At 42.1% G+C, this 24328-nt stretch overlaps 1 protein-coding gene across 8 annotated transcripts; it reads right to left on the bottom strand.

Moving 5' to 3' along the window:
* Positions 1–677: 677 nt before the first annotated feature.
* On the bottom strand, positions 678–24063 carry ZNF18 (zinc finger protein 18). Of its 8 annotated transcripts, none has more exons than XM_037155860.2 (8): positions 24044–24063; positions 22859–22966; positions 14974–15478; positions 13521–13710; positions 13014–13105; positions 7573–7657; positions 6801–6908; positions 678–2161 (listed from the first exon to the last, which is right to left on the bottom strand). In XM_037155860.2, the coding sequence occupies exons 3-8, from the start codon at positions 15361–15363 to the stop codon at positions 1374–1376; spliced, it is 1653 nt and encodes a 550-aa protein (XP_037011755.2). In that variant the 5' UTR covers positions 15364–15478; positions 22859–22966; positions 24044–24063; the 3' UTR covers positions 678–1373. The 8 variants fall into 8 exon arrangements, with proteins under 8 accessions (XP_037011755.2, XP_037011738.2, XP_037011741.2 ...); XM_037155843.2 differs by lacking the exon at positions 24044–24063 and adding an exon at positions 23594–23658; XM_037155846.2 differs by lacking the exon at positions 24044–24063 and adding an exon at positions 23469–23570.
* Positions 24064–24328: the final 265 nt, after the last annotated feature.

The raw sequence follows: 24328 nt of genomic DNA, 5'->3' as shown, positions 1-24328 counted from the left end.
TTAACTATGTCTGGTCCGGGCTCTGAGAGTCATAGTCATAAATGATCCTGAGGAGCCAAAGAGAAACAAGCCACAAACACTTGAGCCCTGGTGCTGTTATATGACACCACATGTAATGTCTCTCAAATCCAGGAATAACTAGCAGTTTCTTGCCTTATAGGGTAATCTTTTTCAGTTCAGTCCTCCTCATTAGCACCATCCTCCTCCCCTCACCAAGAACAACGGTCAAGTAACTGTGGGCAGGGAGGTGGAGTCTCAGTTTAGGAGGGCAGGACACTTTGGGGCATGTAACTTTTGAAGACAAGGATGAGTGCACAGGTTAGATATATGTGTTAATAAACCTCTAGATTAGTACTATAAATTAGCTCAATGCTATTTATTTCTTCTTAACACCTACAAACAAAATAATAATTTTAAAGCACAGAACACTTTGGCAAAAATTATACCCTACGTGGGATACCAGGATAAAGGGCAGCTTGAGGTGTGCTAGAAGTGGCAGGTGGGCTCGGGAAGTGGACACCAGAGACAGATTTACCTGAGGCCAAGAATGCCCAGCGCTGGCCAAACTCGACAGGTTTGTGAGGAATGATCTAGGAGCTCAACTACCATTTAGGGTCTTCTAGGAGTAAATGTACTTTGAGTTACAATCAATACTCTGTGGATACTTAAGACACACATAAGACAGGAGTGACTCCAGTTTATTTAAAACAGGGGACATGACATTAACTTTGCAGCAGCATGACAAAGAACGCACGTGAGCTCGCTGGCCCTCTGTTTCCCCTTCTGTGGCAGGCCTGCTCTAGAACCCGGGTGTGAGAGGACTGATCCGAGTCTTCCCACGAGCAGCGGGTGTGGCTAACCCAGTAACACTCTTCCCAGCAGCACTCCTGGAACAGGATCTCTAAGCAATAGTTTTCTCCCATCGCTCCCTCAAAATGAGATAAAGTGAAAGACAAAGACTATTCTTTCTCCTACAAGAAATTAAACCAGCATGAAATCCAATCCACAGGCCAATATATCTATCCTCCTGAGTCCAAAACAATGTTTGGGTACTCTCTTCTCCAATTCACGCAAAAGAGGTCCCCAACCTTTCTGGCACCAGGGACTGGCTTCATGGGAGAAGAGACTGGGTGGGGAGCTGGAGTTCAGCTGCTGGCTCTCTCACCCACTGCTCACTCCCTGCTGTTGGGGGGGTGGGAGGGGCAGAGACAGGAGGCAGAACTCAGGTATTTCACTGGTAGCGGGGTTCCTGAGAGGCCACAGACCAGAACCTGTCTGTGGCCTGGGGGTTGGGGACCCCTGCTCTACAAGATGTAATTTGTCCTGATGGAGCTGAGTGTTTTTAAATGAACAAGATGGCTGAGAGGGCGTGGCTACTGCAAGGGCTTCTTTCCCAAGTGGGACCTTTGATGTTTATCGAGGCTTGAGCTCCAGCTGAAGCTTTTCCCACAGCAGGAACATTTGTAAGGCTTCTCTCCTGTGTGAACCCTCTGATGTCTATTAAAGTTTGATCTTTGAATAAAACTCTTTCCACAGGTGGGGCATTTGTAGGGCTTCTCTCCTGTGTGTATTTTCTCATGGTGGCGCAGCCCTGAGAAGTCACTGAAGCCCTTCCCACAGTAATCACATTTACAGGGCTTCTCTCCCATGTGGATTCGCTGATGTTTCACAAAGTCGGAACTCCGCAGAAAGGCCTTTGTGCAGGTGGGGCACTGGAAGTAGGTCTCTCCAGTGTGAGTTCTGCGGTGGAAAACCAGCTGGGAATTCCTATAAGAGGTTTTCCCACACTCCCTGCAGGTGGGGAGTTTCTGGGCCATGGGGGCCCTCAGCTGCCCTTTGGGGGAGGCTGCTCTCTTCAGCTCAAGCCCCAGCATGGACCGCTGTCCCAGAGGAGGGCTGGGCAGACAGTGACCCAGCTGTTTTCCAGAAGTCCTTTCTGGAGGAAAGAGCTGTCCCCCTACCCCCTCACCCTGGAGGATTTCCTGAGCCTCAGGGACATCCTCTCCTTCTCCAAAACATCGCAGCTCATCCTCAGGGAAGTGGCCACTGAAGGGAGCCTGAGAAGATGCCTCTTCTGAGGCATGACAGGAGGCATCTGGAGGTTCCTGGTCCCTATGATTTTCCAAGTTCAGGTTCTCTTTGTCGTTTTCCTGTCTATCTCCTGAAGGAAGAAAGATTTAAAACAGTTCAATAAATGGTATGCTGTATTTTCTAACTCCCATGCCAAAGAAAGGGTCATCATAAGACATTAACTCTTTTACCAAGAGGGTATCAGTGAGGGTAGTAGAAGGATAAAAACATCATCCCCTGTGAGCGCCTGGCACTCGAGTCACTTGGTACTGAGGGAGGGGCAGAGTACTCAGCTCCGACAAAGGAGAATAAGAAGGATGTCTGATGTGGAGGGAGTTCACAGAGGGCACTGCTGACTGTCCCTCCCCCATATAAGCAGCATGCATTTTTTAAAAAATCACAGTTGACATACTGTATTATACTAGTTTTAGGTGTACAACATAGCAATTCAACAGTTATACAAAGTGGTCACCACAGTAAGTTTAGTACACAGTTACTGCAATATTAATGATTATTCCCTATGCTGTACATTACACCCCTGGGATTTAATTCCAAGTTTGTACTTCTTAAGCCCCTTCCCCCTTTCCCATTTCCCCAAATTCCTTCACCTTTAGCAACCATTAGTTTGTTTTCCATATCCATGTTTGTTTTATTTTGTTTTGTTTTAGATTCTGCATGTAAAATCATATGGTATTTGTCTTTCTGACTTACATTAGTTAGCATGATACTCTCTAGATCCATCCATGTTGCTGCAAATGGCAAGAGCTCATTCCTTGTCATGTCTGAGTCATACCCCACGGTATGTGTGTGTGTGTGTGTGTCCACCTCTTCTTATCCCTATACCTGCAGATGGAAACCAAGGCTGCCTCCACATCTTGGCTGTGGTAAACAATGCTGAAATGAATGTGGGGGTGCATATAGCTATCATTTTCTTCAGATAGATACCAAGAAATGGAATTGTTGGGTCATAGGGTAGCTCTATTTTTATAAGTAATTATTAAGACCCAGGAAAAACAAGTGTATTATATCAGAGTGCTACTTCAAAAAATGACTGGCTTTTATTTCGTTATTTATAAAAATATAATCACTAAATATAGTTTGAAAACTATATATAACATAACCAAATCAATCTCAATCATACACCCAGAGTTAACAACTATGAGTATACATTTGCCTCCAGCATTTATTTAACCATTACATATGTACGTATGTACTTCTGCCTGACATACGTGATATATTGTGTATCTGGCTTTGTAGCACTTAAATTGTACAGGTGGTCTTTGTCAATTTCACATGGCTTCTCCCCTTCAGAAGTAACCCAGAAATTCATGCACTACATTGATGCATCATTTTACTAGTTTTAATGTATAGTGAAGCTGCAGCATAAAAGTAAATCTGTGCTTGAATCCAGCATTCGCTTGTGCTTCATTAACTCATGTAACATTTAACATTTTATTTTTCTCATCATAACAGGTTTTTGGTCATTACAAGGTAATGACACATATAGTAAAAATTTTATTTTGGTAATGAGATTTTCAGCTTTTATAAATTACTCTATTTTTGTAGATCTAATGAAGCTATTTACCTTTCTCTTTCCTATGCTAGTGTCTTTCAAATTACCTGCTAGAGACCCAGGAATGTGCTTGAGAAGTAGACCTGAACTTATTAACTCACAAAGCCTTAGGGCTTAGGACATATTCTTCTCAAATGACAAAGGTACTTTCCTTTGTCTTTAAAGAAGCCTTATAAATATTATTTTTAAAAGGTGAATAATGATTCATTGTGGAGATGTCACAATAAATACATAATAATATCATTTATTTAAGAATTTTCCTATTATGGAAATCTGTTGTTTGTTGTGTTTTTGCTACTATAAATAATGCTGTGGTGAGCATTTTTCTTAAATTTTCACCCACAGTGCTCATCAATACCTGAAAGTTTCCTTGAAGTGGAATTACTATGTTAACAGGCTTAAATGTTATCCTGAGGATTCCTGCCATCAGACAAAGTGACTCCTAGAATGGCTTTGCCATCTCTGCTGTGAGAAGCTGGGCAGAGCAAAGAACAGTGTCCAATACTTAAGTTTTGAGTATTTTAAAAATATTTCCCATTTAGACCACATTTTTCATTGTTATAAGTTTTAATTTTTAAAGGATTAATTTTTTCACATTTATGAGCTATTTTCCATATGTCCATTAATTGGGAAAGTCATTTTTTTCTTATCAATTTACATTAACCCTACACTAAGAAAAATAATCATTTTTATCTGTCAGGTTCATGAAAATGTTTTTTTACCATTTTAGTTATCTACATTTTGTTTGGGGTTACTTTCATGTATAGAAGTTGTAGGGTTTTTTCTTTTTAAGTATACCGAAGTCTATTAATTTTTTCCTTAATGATTCTTTCCATTGCTTATAAAAACCTTCCTCATCCAGACATGAGTCAAATATTCACCCATTTTCTTATTATTTTCATATTTTATGACTTTTTCATCCATTTCCAACTTATTCTGGTATTTCATATACATCAAACTTACACCAATCCCTCTTCCCGAGAGCCTTTACTCCTGACACTGTCCACCGAAGAACAGCTGGCCCCATGAGCTTCTGCGACTCTTCCTTCATCGTGTGTGAGATTCCTATGCAGACCAGCTTCTCCCCCTAGGCCTCCCTTTCTGATCCATTAGTCTGTGCATGTATTTGTACATCACAATCCCATTATTTTAATGATTTTACCTATTTTAAATGACAGACTCTTAACATTTACACATCTAATATTGATGACACATTCTTATTTCAACACTTTTTACTATTCTTGCAGTATTATTCCAAGTAACCACTTAAGAATAATTTTTCCATACAATTTCTTCAATTCCTTGGGATTTTGATTAGAGATAGGAGTATGTGAGTTTTTTGAGGATTATTCCTCCTCCTCTGGTCTGTTCTAACTAGGAGCTGTGCTTCATGTGGTCAAATACAATAGCATATACATGCTCCCTGCCCTCTGACTTTTGTATCCTGGTCTGAGTCCAGAACTGTTGTATCTTTTAGACTGAACCAGTCCTGTTCCATCTTTTCATTGTTGCTTCCCATGAGTCCAGGGTATCATCTCTGCACCTCTGGACTCCTACATCAACTTCCCACAGGGCTCCTCTCCTCTAGCAGTTCCCTCCCAGACCTCCCTGCACATTGCTCCTTCCTCAGCCTCTTTCCACACATCCTTCCTCCAGACCTGCAATAGCATGAGCTTCCCTTATCAAGGTCAGCTGGCTTGGTAGATTCTGTAGTCTGGTTCAAGGTAAGCTGTAGTGGGCCATGTCAGCAGATGAATGAAGGTAGAAGAAAAAAGAATGAGTGGGGGGTATAGTGAGCTATCTATCACGAACAGAATCCTACTGCAAGGGGCACATGGAAAAATCTCTGTACCTTCCACTCAATTTTGCTGTGAACATAAAACTGCTCTAAAAAATAAAGTATTTAAAACAAAATTCCTACCATAACAACTTTTGAAGTCCTACCATATCTTCAAACTTTTTTGCCTGCTACCCCATAGTAAGAAATATGTTTGTACTGAAATACAGTATATACACATATATTTGGAACAAAAATTTCCTGAAACATTACCTACCTACCCTGACATCTGATATTTTCTATTTGCATCCTGATATTTTCTATTTAATCTTATCATTTCATTTTTTTACATGATGGTTGTAATCTATAAAATGATTTCACAATACACTAATTGATCATGAAATGCAGTCTGAAAAGTATTGCTCCAAAGAAATCCTTGTGAAATAGTGTTATAATTATATTGCATAAAGTAAAAATCACATGTCTCATTCGATGCTTGCTCTCTGTAGTATATTAGGAAATGGAAATAACTGAACCCCACTGGGGAGAAAGAATGATTTGTCACACACTTTACATCCTTCATCCTTTTCTTCTTCCAAGATTCTAGGATCTTTTGTAAATGTAAACATGTGTGTCCAAGGAAGTTTGACAGAAAAGTTTCACATAACCATGGTATTTTAGAAGAATGTAGAAGGCAAAGAGCGATTGCTATGTTACAACAGAACAAGTTTGTATTTCTTCTTCCCCAGTCCTAAATACATGATTTTCATGAAGTATCATATTTTGCCATGTATAATGCACACTTTTTGCCTAGATTTTTGAGGAAAAAATAAGGATGTGCCTTATACATGGGTATAATGATTGATCACACACCCTGGGTATAATAATCCCATGTAACGTGGGTGCACATTATGTATGGGAGTGCATTGTATGTGGCAAAATGTGGTATTTGTTGTTCCTGCTATTTAATGAAAGTTAGGTGCATCAAGATTAGCTAAACCATGTTTTATTTTGTTTTATTTTATTTTGTTAAGGGTGAGTTGGTTACTATTCACTATAACCAGAATAAGGAAAGTCTAATTACCCTGAACCCTCAAATGAGAGGAAGGATAGTATTGGCTGTTACATGATCTTTTTTTGTAATGGAATCTACCCCCATCTGTATTGGTCTCAATCTGTACTCACCTGAACTCTGAGAAAGATTCCTGTCACAACAGATAAGACTGAAGGCAGCAGATTTGAGGTGCAGTCTTTCTTCCATGATCGACTACATGCGTCAACAGCCCTATAGCCAAGTCCCAAGTCCTAATATGTCCCTCACCCCCGGCAATGTAATGATAAGAGACCAGAAATGGCTCTGACCAATGGAAGATTACTCACCCATGCAGGTGGGTTTTGGGAGCTTCTCACTGACATAAAGGTGCAATCCTGCCATTTCCTCCCCATACTCTGTTGAATTAGTCAGGTCGGGCTTGGAATTGGAAATGCCTGGTACAGAGAGAGAGATAACATGTGGGCCTTGATGAACTGGAAGGACTGGAGACCCAGCTGTTTTTCAAAGGAGTGCCCTGAGTGTGACAGGAAATGGAAGGCTCTGGAGACCACTTAAGGTAATTCAACTTAGAAAGGTGTGTGGAGCTTCTAAGATACCAGGGCTCCCAAGATAACCAGGATATACGGTGAAGACCACAAAAAAGAAGAATCTGGGCAGGTAGAGTCAGACCACCTGGCAGGCTGGTGTAAAAACCTCCAATAGTTTGTTGAGACTGTGGTTTAGTATTAAACAGCGTGGACTCAAAGCCAGCCACACCTGAGATCCACTGTAACTCAGCTATGTAACAATGAGCAAGTGACTTGATCTGACACTCACTTTCATCATCTTAAAAATGGGAATACCATGACCTATTTCCCAGATTAAAGGAATCACTGCATATAATGCACCCATGATAGTTCCTGGTGCAGAGAATACTTCTTCTGCCATCAGGAAGTTCTTACTGAGACTCTGTTATCTTTGACTCACTCCATTCCCAACGGTGTCGATGACGACTATCTTCACCCAGAGAACCTCAAGTAGAGCAATATCTCTAAAAGCACACAGAAAATGCTTCACATTCCTTCCACCTCTGTCCATCAGGCGAGCCTGTGCCCTCACCTCCTGAGACCATCTTCCCATAGGTCTCCAGCAGGAGATCCCAGTATTGCTCCTTTTGAGTGGAATCCAGGTGCCGCCACGGCTCCTAGAAAATACACCATGCTGTGAAGTCAGGGAAGGTTTTTGCACCCTGCTCTCCCTGCCTACAGGAGGCTAAGAAAGAAATGTGCCTTGGAAGTCTGGCATCAAAATATTTAAGGACACGTGGGAGGTGGTTCAAGGGAAAAGACCAAAGGGAAAACCACAGTCTCTCCCACCATTATCTATTGCCTTGGGTAGAAAACATTCAGGTTTTAAGTTCTGCATTATTTTTCAGTTGCATGTACTTAAGAGTGGAGAACAGAGAGAAAGCAGGAGACCTCTCTGCACTGTCTCTTCTTTCACTCTTTCAGTGCCTAAGTAGAGGACTTTGAAGAGAAGGACAGTCCCAATATTTCATTACAGTCTGGAAACTGAAGAGGGAAAAGAAAAAAATTACAAAGGTATTTGTTGAAAAAGCAACTGTAAATCATTGAGAAAGTGAGAAGAATTAACATGAAGTCAAATAGGCTGTAAGTCTCACTGTGAAACAGGCAGGTGGATTCAGAGCAGAAAGGGCAGCTGCCATATATCCTTGGCATCTCCCAACAGTTCTGAGTTTAGGGTCTAATATTAAATTAGTTTTCCTTCCAGCAAGTGGGAAATTGATGAGTTGTCTAGAGCAAGGTGCCCTTCAATTATCCCCCAAATATGCCTTTCTTATTCTATGGAACTGGAGACTAGAGACTCAAAACTGGAAATGTCATCTAAGTAGGGTCTACTTTCATTAATTCAAATTTTAATCTCCCCACCAAGAAAAAAACTGTCAGACACTCAGATCGTATAGCACGGGGATTAAGACCACCATCTTTGGAGTCAAACACTGGATTTCAAGTGGGTTTCTACCACTTCCTGGCTGTGTGACCTTAAGCAAATTACTTAACCTTGCTGGTCCTCAGTCTTCATCTAATGATAGTACCGAACCTACCCTGGCTGGTAAGGGTCAGTGGATTAAGTGCTGGCCTGTGAATCAAAAAGTCACTGATTTGATTCCAGGTCAGGGCACATGCCTGGGTTGGGCCAGGACCCCAGTTGGGGGAGTGGGAGAGGCAACCACACATTGATGTTTCACTCCCCGCTCCTTCTCCTTCTCTCCCTCTCTCTAAAAGTAAATTTAAAAAACCTTAAAAAAAGTAATGATAGTACTGAACTCAAAAATTGTTGGGAGGTAACAGAAATAATGTGTCATGTATTTTCAGAGTATACTGTCCTCTTCATTCATAGCACTCATCAGTTTATTAAGTTTTTATATATGTGCATTATGTGTACAACAGAATACCCAATCTTTTTTATACACACACATATAAAAATACGTAATCAACAGTGGCCTCCACTAGTTCATAGCACCAAGAAAAAAGGACTCTCCACTGGCCCCAAGTCCCTGTCCAACTCTTAGCAAGTAAGTCCTCAGTAAATGATATAAATTATTACTGCCATCCTCCACCTCCCAGACTAACCACAGGGTTTCCAGAGAGAATTAAAGGATTTTGTATACTTTCAGGAACCCCAAAGTTGAGACCATGAATTATTGTCATGGATAGCCAGCTAGGCTATAGGGAGTAGAAAAGAGAACATGAAGTCATCTTCCTACTATTAATACAAATAATATACTGCTCAGAGAAGCCATTCACTGTCCTAGCACTGCCAAGGGAAGTGGGAATAGTTGAAAGATAATGGGGACACCAGAAAATCTTTTAACTCCCAGCCACTATGCCAAAAGAAGGGAGAGAGGAGAGGAGGTTAGGAAGGAGTGGGTGGGGAAGGAGAAGAAGGGAGGAAGGAGTTGAAATTTTTATGGCGAAAAAAGTAAAAAGTGAAGTGACCTTAATATATTTAATTATGTATTTGACTATTAACTATAACCACATTTTTAATATAAGTTTTAACTTAAAGTTTTTATCTTTAGAAATTGTTAGCAGTTTATTCTGTTAGTCTTCTGTGAACAAAGCTACCTTAACAACCTCCTGAAAGTACCGACTTGAGCAAATACTGCTGAATAAGAGTTTGCAGTCCTCACAGTCAGAACACAGATCCTAGCTTCAACACTGGAAGAGCGAAAGGTGGGGATTCCAGGTGCTGCAATGTCTACTTGGCTGCCTGGCTTGCTGGGTAAAGAGCCTATTCTATAGTCCGCAAAACAGAAGCTACCAAGTACAGCACAAGATACAAAAGAAAACAGCCACCAAAATCCCCAAGGGTGACAGAAGTCACCAAAATCAAGAAGCAGAAGTTGCTTCAGGAGTCTCTAAACAGTTTATCCCCACTAAAAGGCACAAACTTATCAAGAAGTGCCAACCAGCTCAAGATGCTTGAATAAAAGCCCTTAACTCAAGAGCCAAGACACCAACTTCAGCCACCTTGCTTTTTCTCATTTTTAAAAGAGGAGGAAAAATCTAAATTCCTATTCTGGAAAGAAGGGCTGAAGTACATTGGATGAAAAATCATCTTGCTTTTATGTGAAAACAGTACCATCTTGTGGACTTATAAGACACTGCCACAACTGACTTGCACAGAGTTCTCAGTACTGTGTTCCTTTCCTGAAGTGTGAAAACACAGAAAAGGGAAGTCACTGTATCCTCCAGTGTGTGTGAGGTTCTCACTCTATCAAGATGTCTAAAAACCAAGTGCCACTGTGTAGGGACACTGCTCCATTATTCTGGCATTATGCACCAAATTCCTAACTTATGAAAGAGATTAGGGAAAGCAATTACTTATATATTAAAAATTCTGTCACTTACAAAGGATTTCATTAAATATCAAGATCCTTCTAATGCAAATAGTTGTTAACTTGGGGGAAGGATATTAGGATTGGTTACAAATGATGTTTTATTTGTTTAGGTTCAGTGGCTGTCAATCAGTCTTCTGCTAAACACAAGGAATTTAACACACACACAGTGTTGCTGGTGAGCATTTTAAATCTTTTGCCTTTAAGCTATCCAGGAGAGGTCATGGTTAATGTTGTTACGTTATATAGTTAATGCTTAATTCTACTAGTTAAAGTATGTTAATAAGTTATATATACTTTTCATACAGATATACTGTACTTACTATAGAATAAACAATAATCCTCTGAGTGTGCTCAAAATATTTGAGAGAATACCCAATATTTTTCACCAAGCAATCTCCTGCCTAACAATTTGGTTTCTCGGTACCCTGAAAGCAAGAAGGCACCCTGAGTCACTAAAACATGTATCCTTCCCCCACCCCTTTACCCACAGTGTTACAAAGGTGGTGTTCTGCCTTTTCAATCTTGGAGCCTAGAAATCTGAAGCTCAGGCCTGCTCCTCACCCCTACCTTCAGCGCCTCCTACTGGCTTCCCTATCTTCCCCTAAACTCTGTTACCTCGCCAGGTAAATCCCAAGGAGAGTTCCCCAAAGGTTCAAAACAATGTTTTCATTAAGGTGTATAGGTTCTTGGAAATTTTTATTTTTTATCAAATGCAGGTTTTTAGAATTTTTAATGAGATAATCAAAATGAACCTGCCCCAGACACTTCTGCTTATGGCTAGGATGAAGTAATAGAGACTGTGTTTATCTTTGTGTCTGAAGCCTCTGAGAAAAGGGACCAACTATCCGAACAATGGCTTTCAGATGTTGCATGTTAGGCAGAGCAGAGCAGAGCAGAGCAGAGATCCTTGCTTGTGGAGAAACGAAGTATGTGAGCCCTACAGTTGCCCAGGCTTACTGCCTATAGAGAACATTGAGATTATCTCAAAAGGGGGTCTCTGGCAGAGCCAGGCAGCCCTCCAAAGTGAGCAGAAGGAGCTCTGAGGGGGATATAGGGTTACCAGAAAAGAAGGCCAGAGTGGGAAGCCACACTAAGCGAGAGCTCCGGAGACCTGCAGAGGCCACCTGTCGAGCCCAGGACAGCACCACTCAGCAAAAGCAGAAGAAAACAACCCTCAGGGTTTGCACAGTGCAGGAAGTGCCTCCCCTGTCCAGCATCCACAGTGCACACACCCTCGTGCACCAAGGGGCATCAGGTACAGCTCTCAGAGGGGTACTGTCTCAGCAGTGGGGAAGAGGTAGCCTGACCCTAAAAGCGCCTCCAATGCCATATAACAAACTGCAAGTCAGCTAACAGTATCCCAGCACTGGCCCCAAAACATTTATAGGAATACAGAAATACCCAGCCCCAGCAAGGTAGAAGTCCCAACATTTGATATGTGATCAAAGATTACTGGGCCTACAAAGCAGTAGGAAAACACAACTCATAATGAGATCAATCCATCCACCAAAACTGACACAGCTGATAAATTAGTGGACAAGGACATTAATGCAGATGTTGCAATCGTATTCCATGTTTTCAAGAAGGTGAAGGAAAGTCTGAACACAGTAAAGATATAATAAAGCCCTAATTCAAACTTCAAGACATTAAAAATACATCTGAGATGAAAAATACATTGGATGGGATTAACAGCATAGTAGACACAGAAGATTAATGAACTTTAAGACAGAATGGAAATTATCCAAAACAAAACACAGAAGTTAGAAAAAGAGAGGAGAGCATCGGTAGCTGAAGGATAGCGTAAGCAGATCTAATACACACACACACACATTATCATTATATACATCCCATATGTGTGTCACTCTCGGAGTCCTCAGAGAAGAAAATGAGGAAAAAAGAGAAAGAAAAACAGAGAAATAATGGCTAAAAGTTTTCCAGACTTGATAAAAACTATAAACACACAGACCCAAAAAGTTTAATGAATCCAAGCACAAGAAACATAAAGAAAATTCCAAGGTATATCATAGTCAACTTGTTCAAACCCAGTGAGAAAATATTAAAAGCAGCAAGCCAAGAAAGATACATTATATGCAGAACAAGGATAAGAAGACATATGGCATGATTATATTTCACAGAAAATGCTAGAAAATGCAAACAAATGTAGGGTAATAGAAATCAGAGCAGTGGCTGCCTCTGAATTTGTGGGGGGGATGGAGGGTAGAGGGGTGGAGGAGAGGGAAAGGAACCTTTGGCAGGGACCGAGATGTTTATTGCCTTGTTTGTGGTCATGGTTTTGTGTGTGTCTACATGTGTCAAAACACTTGACAAACCGAATGCTTTCAACACGTGCAGCTTGTTGTGTCGATTATGCCTCTATGGAGTGGGGAGGAGAAGAGAAGCTTGTCCCACATTAGATATAACCACTGAAGTCTCAAACTGACTTCTACATGAGAAGCTCAGATGACAAAATGAGTCTTTTCTCAGCATAACTTTTCTCGGATGACAATTAGGAAACGTTCTGTTGGGTTTCATGCCACAGGTATTATTCTTGTTATCTGTGCTAGGCCTTCCTTTCTGCCGAATTTCTGCAAATTCTCCCTGCTCCGGGATCGGGGGGCAGAGCAGCCTGGCTCACCTGAGGTGCTGTTTGGAGAAGGGAGGCTCCGAAGGGCTGGTCTCTGAGGAGTCTTTCCTCAGGTTGGGCAGGGAGCAGGGGGGCAGCCACTGCTGAAGTGAGAAAGAGGCAGTTTGCAGAACTAGATTCCTCCTCAACCAGTCTCCAGAGGCACCAATAAAAATCCTCACAAATTAGAACTGGTACCTGTTTTACCATCTATGATTTTAAGAACCGCATTTACCGCCCTAAAAAACTGCAACTCCCCTCAACCTTCCCAACAGTCCCGCCCGTATTTTCTACCCTCCTTCCTCAAAACCAAAATCCAAAAGCTATGGGCTAGTGATCATGTGGTTAAATTACAGGCTCTGGATATCCACATCAGAGCAATTCATACAGAATACCCTGTTTCTGAACCTCCTACAGATAACCCCACTCTGGGCAGCATTATTGTTTCCAACTCACTCTTAGCCCCACCAACCACAGCCCCCAGGAGTGCACCACACGCCACCGTGCTAACTGCCCCACCTAATTTCTGTTCCGTGTGAGACTCCTCTTTCACCATGTGGCTCAGTGGCTCCCCAGGCCCAGAGGGTAAATTCTGGAGTCCCAGCTCCTGAGGTGTCACTTCAAGATGAGACTCCACTTCCCCAACTTGGCAGCTCACCGATTCCACCTTCTGGGACCAGACGTCCTGTCCTAGAATGTGGATGCTGATCTAGAGACCACACATAACACTCATTACTGAAAGTGCCAGAGGAAGGGTTTCTGAAAGCTTCTATCACAGACCATAAGACAGTCCTTAGGAACATGGACTAAGGAAAGAGAAAAACAGCATTTCTTTCTAGTACAGCAGGAACCAGTGAGAGAGGCCAAAAGCCGAGGCCTGAACCAGGGCTGGGTGACCTTGGAGACGTACCACTAATACTACGTTTCTACTGGGTAGTCTGCCCCAGTAAAATTCAGATGTCTTTTGAACTTCTCAAATACTCTAGTCAAAAGATGGAATGGGATGAGAGATTTTATCTTCAATCCCTAATGGCTAAAAAGTGTTACAATTCCCAGGGAATCTTAGAACTCAGTGTGTTATGGGGATATACCAATGTGGTGTGATAATATATATTTGGTCTTTGCCCCTGGCATAGTACGCCTGCAACCCTTAGAATTACCTGAAGGAGTGACAAGAGCAACTTTTGTCAGAATGACAAAAAGTTGAGTTGAGTAAAAGTCAACTTTTGTTGAGGTGACAAAAAGTTGACTATCCCTGAGTCTATGCTACGGAGGTAATTCTTGGTGGACCTTTAGGTAGCTTCAGGAGTGGGGCTGGTTGCCAGAGGAACCGACAAGGTAATTAGAGGGTTGGAGCTTTCAGCCCCACCCCTCAAGCTCTGGAGAAGGGATAGGGGCTAGAAATGTTCTATCACCAGTGGCCAATGATAAGTCAATCATGCCTGAGTAATGAAGCCTCCATAGAAACACCTTAGCTTGGGGGTTCAGGGAGCTTCTGAGCTGGTGACCACACCAAAGTGGATGGCCTGAAAAAGGCAGGGAAGCTCTGTGTGACCCCATCTCCTTCATTTGCCTATTCCTGAGTTACACAGCCTTCATCACAAACTGGAAAATGTAAGTAATGTGTTTTCTCGAGTTCTATAGGTCATTCTAGGCAATTATGTAAGGACAAGACTTTGGGAACCTCCAAATTTAGAGCCAGTTCGTCCTAAGTATAGGTGGCCCTTGACACTTGTGACAGGCATCTGAAATGGGGGCGGTATTTGAGACTAACCCTTGCCCTGTAGGATACCCCTACAGTGTCAGAACTGAACTGAACTGTAGGACACCCAGCTGGTAGCAGAGAATCAGAGAATGGTTGTTGGTGTAAAAAACACCACATATTTGGTGTCAGAAAAAAAAGGCAATATATCTGATAAGACCCCAAAGCAGCCCTGTGCTTCGCTAACATGTCATATTAGCCTCAGCTTACCCACTGCCACAGCCTCTGGGGGTCTCCCTTCAAGCTTTCCACAAGGGTCACTACCTCCTCCCCACTGCCTGGACACTGCTTCCGCACCCACATCTGAATCTCCCCAGGCAGGATGGTCAGGAACTGCTCCAGCATGAGGATCTCTAGGATCTGCTCCTTGGTGTGCACCTCTGGCTGCAGCCACTGAAAACAGAGCTTCCGCAGTTGTCTCAGGGTTTCCTGGGGCCCAGACATTGCCTGGTAACGAAACTGCCTGAAGAGCTGACGTGCTGTCTCGGGGTTGGAGGGCTCCCCTCGAGGGACAGCATCTGGCCCGGAGAATAGAAAGTCCTCGGCCTTCGGCAGTGGTGGCGGCAGGACCAGGGCCTGCCCCAGCTCAGTGGGCATCATCTGGCCTGGCAAGTCCTTTCAGGTAGAGTTCTTCTGGGATGAAGCTGTCTCTGGGGAGCACCAGGCCTTCACAGAGCCTCTCACAGGGACAGAAGAGGGAGTGCGATCGTGTGTTCTATAGAGAAAAGGGACACATCAGAAAGAACAACGAGGAGTCAGTCAACCACGGATTTTTCCAAATCAATGGATACAATCTTTTATTTTGCGAGAATGTAAACTTGAAGCCACAGAGTGAACCACTCATTCTTATCTGACCTGTGACCATCACCCTGACCATTTTATAACATCCCTACTTGGTCTTCAAATGTCCAGCCCGTAGGAAAATGAAATGCACGAAATGAAGCATTTTCACTCTGGGTCTCCAAGTAAACGGCTCTTCTGCAAAACACTTCTATATCTGCATCCTTATGTCTGCATACTAAAAAATAAAGCTGAACAAAAAACAACAGTGCCCTATAAATAAAGGCTAATGTTGAAATGATCAGATGTTTCCATAATAAATATGAGGTTGAACAGAACAAATTAATCCTTCCCCAAAAAGTGCAATGAAATTTCGAAGTGACCTCTTTTGAGTAGGATGTTGAAAATTGGGAATTTATATAAAAAACCTGTCACACCTGAGATTTTCAACCCTGTCCTTAAAGAAGGTTTAGAATAAATACTAACTATCTTGAAAACATTCCTACAGATTGATTTGATAATAGTATTAAAGTTTAGTTAGTAATTAAGGTAGTAAAAGGAGAAATAGTAAGTGGCAAAGTTAATGCTATATGTAGTTAGCTTTTTTGCATATAATCCAGTACTGGATTAATTGTTGGGTCAATGCTCAAATGTTATAAAGGACCTAAAGGTCAACATTCTCTGTAACACTAACCACGACAACCAAAAGACACCCAGTCAGTTGGGAATCTGGCTTAATTAGAGATCAGTGCAACACTCTGGCTTTTAATAGTTGCTCTTTCCTTCAGTTATAATAACCAATGTCCTTGCCCTGGCTGGTGTGGCCCAGTGGACTGAGCGCTGGCCTGTGAACCAAAAGGTTGCCAGTTCCATTCCCGGACAGGGCACATGCCTGGGTTGTAGGCCAGGTCCCCGGTTGGGAATATGCTGTAAGTAACTCATGATGTTTCTCTCCCTTTCTTTCTCCCTCCCTCCCCCTCTCTCTAAAAGATAAATTTTTAAAAACTTAAAAAAAAAAAAAACAATATCTTCATCCTTACCACTTCACCAAACAATTCATCCTATATCACAAAATCATCTAAAAAGCTAAATAAATAAATAAGAACAAATTTCTCCAGGGAACGAAAAAGGAAAGAGTGAAATAAATATATTTCACTCATATATTTAGGCAGCAACCAGTTTACCAGTGACATACATCATATATTATGTGCTCAATAAATACATGTTTCAGAAATTTAATTCTGGTCATGACACAGTAACTGGTAGTATACAGACTAGCCCGCTCACTGTAAACAACTCCAAAACTGGAGAAAAACTTACAAGGCAACTGTTTTCAAGCACCTGACAACAAGCAGGCAAGAATAAGTTTCCTGAGAGAAGAAAAGTTCATGAGGTGAATCCCATGAACACCCTGGCTGTCTGCATGGAGACAACTTCCCATGGAAAGGAAGCTGGGGCTCAAGCAGAGATCAACAGTCTCATCTTAAAAAAACAAAAGCGGTAAGGAGGCAGAGGTCAGAGGTTGGAGCCACTGAAGTGGATGGAATCTAAAGAACAGGGCAGCAGAAAGGAGGGAGCTATGGGGGTAGAGGTAGAAGTCTGGGTGGGGTTTCCCCATGAGCCTTTGGCCAAGGGTTAGAGTGCTCATTAGCAGAGTAAAACTATGCAAGGTTTAATTAACAGACAGTAGTTGCTACCACATTAAGAGCAAAAGAGAAATATAAAAGACCAACCAGTGATGAGCAACATGGGAGTGTTTGACCACTGAGAGTGGAGAAAACTCTGCCTTCATTAACCTAAAGGCATTGTGGGATACCAGAAAGGCCGCATGTTCAAAGTAAAGACCACATCCTAGAGTAAGACCTACTCTAAACCTGCCCTAAAAAGCCTAAAGCCAACCCCCAGCAAGATCCACAGAGTCTACTGGTCTAGTCTGATCTAGTTAGAACTTGGAAAATACCTTGGACTTTCCAAAGATCTGACCTAACAAGGCTTAAAACCAAGGCAACACAAGTCAAAGGTCAGTAAGTGAGCTGCGTGCTAGAACAAAAGTCAACGCTCTTCGGAGGAAGATAACAGACTCCTTAGCATCAACCATGTGTTGTTATCCACAGTATCTAGGGTGCAATCCAAAATTACTAGACATAAAAAAAAGAGGGAGGCATAGGTAGATATACTTTGCCTCCTTGTACAACCAAAAGAAGGACAAGACCATTTTAAAAACAAAAAATAACCAGAACTGCCAGAAAATCAAACTGTATGGAAGTCCGACAGCCAAGGAGTTAAAGACATTCATCCAGACTGGGAGGAGGGGTGGAGATGGGCAGCTGGGGCAAAGAGGACTCACAGCAAAGCGGTGGCTGGCAGAGCAGGCGGTCCCATATTCCCATGTGGATTAAACTGGGAAAAACATGTGGGGAGCGAGACAGAATGAGCAACCCAGGGTTCTGGTGCGGGGAAATAAAGCCTCAGAACCTCTAACTGAAAATACCTGTTGGGGTTGAGACAACAGGAGATACTCCCAGCCTCACAGGACAGTTCCTTGGAGAGACCCACAGGGTCCTAGAACATACACAAAATCACCCACCCAGGAATCAGTCCCAGAAGGGCCCAACTTGCTTGTGGGTAGTGGAGGAAGTGACTGAAAGCCTGTGAAGAGCTGAACAAGCAGCACTGCTCCCTCTCACACTCCTCCCCCATATACAGCACCACAACGCAGCCACATGGGTTACCCCGCCCTGGTGAATATCTAGGGCTCTGCCCCTTACTACCTAACAGGCATCCCAAGTTGAAAAAATATGGCCCAAATGAAAGAAAAGATCAAAGCTCCAGAAAAAATACAACTAGGCAGTGAAGAGATAGCCAACCTACCAGTTGCAGAGTTAAAAACACTGGTAATCAGGATGCTCAGAGAAATGGTTGAGTATGGTCAAAAAACAAAGGAAAAAGTAACTATGAAAAGTGAAATAAAAGAAAATGTACAGGGAACCAACAGCAAACAGAAGGAAACTGGGACTCAAATCAACAGTTTGGAGCAGAAGAAAGAAACAAATATTCAGCCAGAACAGAATGAAGAAACAAGAATTCAAAAAAAATGGCTTAGAAACCTCCAGGACAACTTTAAACATTCCAACATCTGAATCATAGAGGTGCTAGAAGGAGAAGAGGATGAGCAAGAAATCTAAAACTTATATTTGAAAAGATAATGAATAATATTTCCCCAATATGGCAAAGGAAATAGACTTCCAGGAAGTCCAGGAAGCTGAGAGTCCCAAACAAGCTGGACCCAAGGAAGCACACACCAAGGCACATCATCATTACATTACCCAAGATTAAAAGATAAGGAGAGAATCTTAAAAGCAGCAAGAGAAAAGGAGACAGTTACCTACAAAGGAGTTCTGGTAAGATCTTCAGCTGATTTCTCAAAAGAAACCATGTAGGCAAGAAGGGGCTAGAAAGACCTATTCCAGGTCATGAAAGACAAGAACCTACATCCCAGATTACTCTACCCAGCAAAGCCTTCACTTAGAATGGAAGGGCAGATAAAGTGCTTCCCAGATAAGGTGAAGTTAAAGGAGTTCATCATCAAGCCCTTATTATATAAAATGTTAAAGGGAACTATGTAAGAAAAAGAAGATAAAAAATACAAATAGTAAAATGACAGCAACTCACAACTATCAACAACTGAACCCTAAAAAACAAAAACAAAAATGAACTAAGCAAACAACTAGAACAGGAACAGATTTGCAGAAGTGGAGATCACATGGAGGATTATCAGTGGGGAGGGAGAGGGCAGAGAATGGGGGGAAAGGTACAGAGAATAAGAAGCATAAATGGTTAAGTACAAAATAGACAGGGGAATGTTAAGAATAGTTGGGAAAGAGAAAAGCCAAAGAACTTATATGTATGACCCATGGACACAAACTAAGGTACGGGAATGATGGTAGGAGGGGGAGTACAGGGCAGAGGGGGAAAAAGGGGACAAAAAAATGGGACAACTGTAATAGCATAATCAATGAAATATATATTTTTTAAAAAGTCAAGGAAAAGAGCAGTCAGGGGAAACCCACCCCAAGATGACCAGAGCACTTAGAGAAAAACATAATCTTAATGAAAGAGATAAAGACTTTCCACAGGGAAATAAAAATTACTCAAAAAAGAACCAAATGCGAACTCTAGAAGAAGAGTCATCAATCCAGAATTCCACATCCCCCCAAATTTTTTCAACAACAAAAATTAAAAGCATTTTTTCAGATAACCACGGTAGGAGAATTTCCCCCCAGTGACTTATACTACAAGTGATGCTAAAGGACACTGCTCTAGTTAAAGGGAAACTCAAATCTACAAAAAGGAAGGAAAATCTCAGAAACAGTATATATATGGTAAATACATAAAATAACATGCTTTTATTTCTTCTCACTTCCTTAAAAGGCAGCTGACTGTTAAAAGCCGAAGTAACAACAATGTAAGTAGAACACAAGTAAAAGATATTACAATAGTACAAAGGAGGGGTAAGTGGAATCAATCTGTTGTTAGGTTATTACATTTATGAACTGCTAATTGAGAAATAAAAAGTAGAAACTGAGCAGTGGTGTCAGGTGAAAATGGTAAGTGTAAAAGTTTGAAATGAAAGGCAGAAAATGAGAAATGTGAACTGTGAAGTGTAAAGTGGTACAATATTAAAGTGGACTGACAAGTTAAACCTAAGATATACACTTGTAAATTTAAGATACATATTGTTAGCTGTAAAAATATAAATAAGATATAATTAAAAACCAAAAAGGAATACCAAAAATCATAATGTGATAGGAATGGTTCAAGAGAAGAATAAAAACCAGAAACATCAAATGGAAAAAAGAAAATATGGTAAACTAACATACAACCATGTCAACAACTACATTAAATGTAAATGGACTATACACTTGAATTACACAGTAGAGATGGTCAGATTTTAAAAAAGCAAGACACAACCATACTGTCTACAAGAGATATTTTACATATAAAGATACAACTTGTAACATGTGAAAGCTGGTATGGCTATATTGGTATCTGACCATGAGGCCTCAAGACAAAGAGAATAAGAGGGACATTTCATTATGATAAATGGATTAAATCATCTAGAACACAAAAGAACTCTAAATGTGTATGCACTTCATATCAGGTCTAAAGGGACAAATCCTCAATCATACTTGGAGATTTTAACATCCTTTTGTCAGTAATTTATACCACGAGTAGACCACCCCCCTAAAAAATCTATAATGATATAGGAATCTGAACAATACTATCAAACAATTTTATCTTATTGACATTTAGACCCCACAACTATCAAATACACATTCATTTCAAGTGAATGTATAACATTCACCCAAACAGACAATACACATACTTAATGTCGGAATCTTGAAGTATATATTCTCTGGAATCTTTTTTTTTTTTTTTGAAGATTTTATTTATTTATCTTTAGAGGGGAAGGGAAAGAGAGAGGGAGAGAAATATCAGTGTATGGTTGCCTCTCGTAGGTCCCCTGCTGGGAACTGGCCTGCAACCCAGGCATGTGCCCTGACTGGGAATCAAACCTCAATCCTCTGGTTTGCAGGCCTGTGTTCAATCCACTAAGCTATACCAGCCAGGGGTATTCTCTGGAATCTTAAAGTGTATATTCTCTCAACACAGTGCAATTAAATTTGAAATCATTATCAATAAGACATTTAAAAAACCCTACTATATGAAAGTTGTTCAATAACAATCTTAAATAACCTATGTTCAAAGAAAATTAAAATTATTAAAAAACCTATAATAATCACAAAGATTATTAAAATACTTCTGGCAGGAGTAATGCCTGCTTGAGTATGGTTGGTAGGGGAATAGTATGTGTGTAGTAATTTATAGTTTTAATTTGAACATTTCACCTAAAATGTCATATGGTGTGCTTCAGTGTGATATTGTTATGTTACAGAATTACATGCTTATGGTTTTGTAATAAAAGATTTTGTAATAAAAAAGGGGTATTATTTGTGCTAGACCCTGTATATTATCATACTGAATGATAATGAAAACACAACATATCAAAAATTGTAGAAAACAGCAAAAGCACTGTCTAGAGAGAATTGTACAGCTTTAAATAAATGTTTAAAAACTGAATAAATATCATGTATCCTTCATTAATCTATTTGGTTCTTGAATGTCAAATAACAAGAAGCAAGATTTCAGACACAAGAGACTGATCAGTAGACTTATTCAAATTCAGTTGGTTCCTGAATCAAGATAGCAGTTTAGATAACATTTAGGAAAAATGACATTTAAGGAAATCTACAGAGCTTATAAAATATTTAAGTCTGACTTTAGTAATTATATTCTCACATAATGCTAAAAAGTGCCTCAATTATTCAAAACTAAATTAGTTTATAGAGTGTCTGGGTTTATATCGGAACGACTTCATAAGAATCTACTTGTAACAACAACAAAAAAGGTTATTCCAAATGCAGAGTTGTTATATTTATTAAAGCTATAACAAATTAGAATAAAATTTTAACTGTACATCTAGGTAAATATATTTACTAGATGTACATATGTAAGAAACCTTTTCTCAGCACCTACTATTGACAAACACTCTGTTTAACCAAACTTGAGTCAGCTCCTGAATCCTCTTTTTGACTAGGCTGACCCTGCACTCTGCCCTTTGGCATTCTAGTCCAGTTTATCAAGAATCTTGCTGGATCCAGGTTAGGGAAAGTCCTCCAGCTTCGCTATCTGATTGCTGTCTATATTCCCCCACCCTTGGTAGCTGACCACCCTTGATAAATGATCAAATTCCTTATGTCAGGATGGGTGAGGTAGGACAAAATGGCGGCTGAACTACAACCCAGAAAAGACTGCTCACGTGGGCATATATTGCCCGCTTTGTTCAAAGGGGACCAATCCCCAGCTCCCACGAAGAGAGCCAACCAAAATAAAACCCCACCACATTGCCTGCTTGGGGGCAACTTCCCTGGCCCCACTCTGTGGGTTGGGGAACCTGCCGGGGTGTACAAACCCCAACAAAGCTCTATACTGCCTAACTTTGTGGCTCATTGGCATTTCTTCCTGGGAGGAGCCTAAGAAAACCTTTCACCTTATTCACCCTAGCCTGCCTTCAGCAAATCTGTCCAGTAGGCTTAGCCAGAATCTCCCCTTAACCCACATTTCCTCCAGTAGTTTCACATGCACCGATCCCCACACTACTACTTGACTATAAATTCAATGTCTTTATTGTATTCTAGCTCTCTGTTACTGCAAAACCCAGTTTAGTAGTTCCCCTGAATAAAGTCAGCCTTACCGTCTTCAACAAGCGTCTTGAGTAATGTTTTCTTTAACAAGTGTCCTGGGTAATGTATCAGCTCTGTATTAGGCCCTGTTCATGTCACTTCTTATCCTCACAATTACCCTGCAAGGTAAGTATCAAACTTTATAGATCAAGAACCTCCGAGGTTCCCAGTGGTAGCCAAATTTAAACCCGGGAAGTTCTAATACCTCTGCTTTGGGGAGATCTGCCAACCTTTGGTGGGGCGGGTTTGAGGGCTGCCACAAACAGCCCGAGGCAGCTCCCAGGGCCGCTCAAGCCCAAAAGGTTCCGGGCAGCGCTACCCACCAATGAGTGCTCCACCCTTCGGACCCCAACTCCCACAGCATCCAGTTAACGACTGTGGACAACAGCCCTTCAGGGTTCCCTCTTCCCGATATTCATTTCCAGCCTTTGGGAGAGACAGGCGGCAGGGTCCCGTCTTAGGTCCCAATCCAGACACGTGGCTGGCGAGTCCAGAAGGGACCAACTGGCTCCAGAACTGAGAGCCTGGTCAGGGTACAGGCATCCCTACAACCCCAGAGTCCACTCACAGCCCTGCCACCTCTCCGCAGGCACTCCCAGGCGCACGGCGGCGTCCACTGACCCTGCCGCTGTTCTCTAGCACGGCCAAGTCCAGCAGGGACGCGCGTGGCTCCAGAACCGACCCCAAGAGGCCCGGGAATGGCCCACCCAGGCCCGCCCAGGCCCACCCAGGCTGCGCGCACTCACCTAGGCCCGCAGCGCGGAGTCTGGGCGCACTTCCGGGAGACGAGCAACGCGCCCGCCTCTGCCAGTGAGAAGGAGGGAGTAGTGGCAGGGCGGGGAGGGGCGGGGTAGGGCAAGGGGAGGGGCCAGGACTGAGGGTCGGGTTCCTATTGGCCACCCGCGCTGTCTAGCCTCGCGTAGCCCCCTCTACGCTAAGGCTGCTCTACCAAGTCCGCAGCCGGCCCTTCAGTTACTCATTCAGGAATCCTGGGTTGTTTTGGTCCTCAGCAAACACTCATTTATTAAGGCCCTAGTTTGTTCAAGGCACTGGATCCAACACTGCGAGGGTTGGTCCACAAAGATAATTCCCTTGTCTGTTGCAGATGCTTCGGCCAGTTCCACGCCCAGAGCTGAAAATCTGTGCCATTATCCCCCGTTCATGACCCAGGTCTCGCAGCTCATTGCCTTTCTTACCTCACTTGGCCTTCCGGAGGCGTTTGGTTTGCCCCGACCTCGCTCTGTCTTGCTTCTCCAACTCTCACCAACGCTGCATTTCCTGGGCGTTCTGCTTACACTTCTCCCTTTCGGGGTTGGAGTTCAGTGGTACGATAACCTCTTTCTACCTTCGTCTCTCCTCCTCTGTCTGCTTCCTTCCCTCTTCACTCCCATCAGACCCCTCCACCCCTTACACGCACTCATTCCACTGGAATGCCATTCTTGCCTCCTCCCTCCACGCTCCTGCTCTTTCCCGCAGGCTAC

The sequence above is a fragment of the Artibeus jamaicensis genome, unplaced genomic scaffold, assembly GCF_021234435.1.
Source record: "Artibeus jamaicensis isolate MK-2021 breed Jamaican fruit bat unplaced genomic scaffold, CSHL_Jam_final contig_781, whole genome shotgun sequence".
NCBI lineage: Eukaryota > Metazoa > Chordata > Mammalia > Chiroptera > Phyllostomidae > Artibeus > Artibeus jamaicensis.
This window is presented reverse-complemented; position numbering and strand designations above follow the sequence as displayed.

What these genes read in the sequence shown, in the direction of transcription:
- ZNF18 (XM_037155860.2), bottom strand. Translation starts at nt 15,363, where the DNA reads ATGATGCCCACTGAGCTGGGGCAGGCCCTGGTCCTGCCGCCACCACTG. An exon ending in TCACACGGAACAGAAATTAG is followed by an intron (nt 13,106 to 13,520) that starts GTGGGGCAGTTA and finishes TTCTCACTTCAG; the next exon opens with CAGTGGCTGCCCCCCTGCTC. An exon ending in TGGGAAGATGGTCTCAGGAG is followed by an intron (nt 6,909 to 7,572) that starts GTGAGGGCACAG and finishes TCTCTGTACCAG; the next exon opens with GCATTTCCAATTCCAAGCCC.